This window comes from Aedes albopictus, chromosome 3 (genome assembly GCF_035046485.1).
Source record: "Aedes albopictus strain Foshan chromosome 3, AalbF5, whole genome shotgun sequence".
Classification (NCBI taxonomy): Eukaryota; Metazoa; Arthropoda; class Insecta; order Diptera; family Culicidae; genus Aedes; species Aedes albopictus.
This window is the reverse complement of record NC_085138.1, coordinates 446,360,392-446,363,493: the sequence shown is the minus strand read 5'-3', so window position 1 is coordinate 446,363,493 and position 3,102 is coordinate 446,360,392. Positions and strand designations below refer to the sequence as shown.

The following is a 3,102-nucleotide window of genomic DNA, read 5'->3' as shown; positions in this document are numbered from 1 at the left end:
ACGTTCCATCGCGTTCCAAAAATTGTGTCAATTGGTTCAGAATTGGCTGAGTTATAGCAGAAAAGTGCCTAATTGTTGTAAAACACCACTCTGTTCATTTATCCCTGTTCATTTTACCCACATTTTCCCTACTTAGCGTGTAAAAATCTACTAAAATTATGTTTTACACAAAAAAAATCTGGTCCGCTAGGATCACTATTTTGCCACTTTCTGTAATTTGATTGGGAGTTACTATTTGATCGCTATTTTCATGAGCTTGGTCCCAATATAATAGTTTCCACTACTGATAGATTTGTGTATTAATTCTACCATTGACGATACCACAGTCTCAGAGGTCAAACTAGAATGAAGTAAACTAAACGGAATGCGCCAGAATAATATTTAAGTTACGCAACATTTCGCTCTACTTATGTTCCCCAATAAATACTGCTTCCCACTGGATACACCACAAGAAAGCATAATTTCACAAATGAACTGACCCCCGACAACAAGTGCCCCGAGGGCACTTCTCTAATTCAAGTACACCGACGGCCGACCACAGGTGTGCGTGCGAAGCGCCACGAACATTGAACTTGTAGAAATTTATGCAACCAAAGTGCAATCGTCATTTATTGCAAATCCAGTTTCTGCCGAACTAAGCGGATTCGTCCGATAGAACACCCTCTTTCCCGAAAATTATTTAAAGCAGTGCCATGCGCCACCCGCGGTTTAATGTCCATCAGTTCGCGAAGGGTCGTCAACAGGTAGAGTGATGTGTGATTAGGCAGTCAAAAAAAAAAGGTAAATTTTGGCCAAGTGGACTTTCGAGGTTCAATGATTGACCTTTTTTTGGGATTTGTGTTTTAGAATGGATTGGCCTCGAATCATACTTATTGTTGGCTTGTGGCTACCCAGTATCCAAGCGGCAACCGATCCAGTGGATCAGACTTTGATGTTCAAGGAGATTGATTCACTTCTACGACGGTGTCCTTGTGTACCGATCAACACGTGCTACAGCCAAGGCGTTAGCCTGAATGAGCAGAACTTCCTGAACACCAACTTCGAGTGTGATGATCATACGTACAATCACTGCTGCGGACCATACTTCCAAACGCTAGGGAACGAAGATTTCTACTTTGATGAAAACGGATTTGATCGACAGGGCGCATGGCGTAAGCCGCCTGAAACGCTACCTTCGAACATCATGATAATAATGCCTCCGGACGCAACGACCGAAAGTCCCGAAACGCTCACCAAAGTAGTCCTAGTCTACCCGGAAACGACTACGAAACCAACAACGTCCACTGAAGCTGCCGAAGAACCCACAACCGAGGAAACTACGTCTGAACCTTTCATCGAAGATGTTGAGACTACGCCGATGGATGAGGAAACATCAACGGAACTAGTCACAACTACAACCACAGACCCGACAACAATCACGAGCAGGACAACCCTCTCTCCGCAACAGCAGCGCCTCTCCAGATTACAAAATCGGCCACCTTACCCCACAAGGATCCGGTCCACTCGCCCATCCACCACAACCACCACTACAACCACGACGACCACGGAGCCTACTACGACTACTCCGAGATTCAGCACGATACGAATCGTCCCCAAGCCAGACTCACGACACAGGCAGGCCATGAACCGGCTAAGGTTGTTCGTGCGCACTTCGACCACGCCGTCCTCGGATGAGTACGAAGACGACTATGGTGAAGATGACGACGAAGAGGAGAATGAGGACGATGGAACTAAACCTAGAGATACTAATACGGCTGCCGAGGAGGATGATGGTGAAGACGAACTGTGAACAGCTGTTTGCTAGTATTTCTCTAATTTTAAGGACAAGAACTAAAGCTTTGCCATTATTTAAAAAAGAAACTGTTGAATAAATAACTTATTTATAATAGATTACCAAAAGTGTTGTAGCTTCAAATTCTTAGAGTAGTCCTAAATTCTTAAAAAAAATAATAATTATATTAACATAACAAGAACAATTTTTAATGGCACAAGAAATTATAAAGCTCAATTCTGTTCAACTTAGTACATAAAGCACATTTTTCGAACATGTTTGCGTAATTGTTCAGTTTTTAGTCTCCAATCATTCGAATTGAATTTCTACCATAATTATTATCCGTTGCAAGAAAATAGAGAGCGAAAATGGTGCAAAATCGCTAATAGACCTCCGCTCGTACGTTTAATCGTTCTGGTGTCTTTTACGATAAGTGCGCGAATGGGCCAAAGAATACTGCGCCGAAAACACCAACACGATTTACCGTACTGGCGGAGGTATACGAGCACTTGCGCTCAAAAATTTCCGCGCAACGCATAATACAGTACTGGACAGAATAAAGTACGCAAACAAAATGCTCACATTTGGAAAATGTTTTTCGTTTTTTGCAAAAAACATTTTTGAGCAAAAAAAAATCAATCCACCTAGCGGTGATGGCGCCTTTCTTGTACCTTAAAAAACCCACTTCAACAAAACTCAACTGACATGTTGATTTTTTTTGTTTTTTTTGTTTTTATTAATGTGTATTTTAACTTATAGCTAATTCTACACTTACATGTTGATAAATATCGCACTTTCATACGTTTAACAAAAATCCATTTCATAGCACCAGACCTCATATCGTTCATCTGGCTTTTGATGTTTCAGACTTATGGCCGATTTCTTCACCTCGGCTTAACCGGTAAGCCAGACTTACCCAGTTAAACCTGGCTTAACGCTTAAGCCAGGGTGAAGAAATCGCCCCAGAGCCTAAAGCTCCATTAAACAGTCGCCATCCTGGATATTGGACCGCCATCTCAATTGTTCTGATTACTATTTTTGGATTCCGGAAATATACCCATATTCTTATTCTTCTTCTTTATGGCTCGACGTTCACATTGGAACTTGCCCTGCCTCTCTTCAACTTAATGTTCTTAGGGGCGATTTCTTCACCCTGCCTTAGGCGTTTAACCGAGTTTAACTATATGGGTAAGCCTGGCTTACGGGTTAAGCCGAGGTGGAGAAATCAGCTCTTAGAGCACTTCCACAGTTAATTATTGAAGGGCTTTCTTTATCTGCCATTGCATGAATTTGTAGATTGTGAGGCAAGTACACTATGCCCCGGTGATCGA

The 3,102-nt window shown here is 42.2% G+C and overlaps 1 protein-coding gene across 1 annotated transcript; it reads left to right on the top strand.

The window, feature by feature from the left end:
- Positions 1-847: 847 nt before the first annotated feature.
- LOC109425755 (mucin-2-like) lies at positions 848-1,789 on the top strand. Its single transcript, XM_029876399.2, has one exon. It carries the CDS (start codon positions 848-850, stop codon positions 1,787-1,789), a length of 942 nt encoding a protein of 313 aa, XP_029732259.1.
- Positions 1,790-3,102: the final 1,313 nt, after the last annotated feature.

What these genes read in the sequence shown, in the direction of transcription:
- LOC109425755 (XM_029876399.2), top strand. Translation starts at nt 848, where the DNA reads ATGGATTGGCCTCGAATCATACTTATTGTTGGCTTGTGGCTACCCAGT.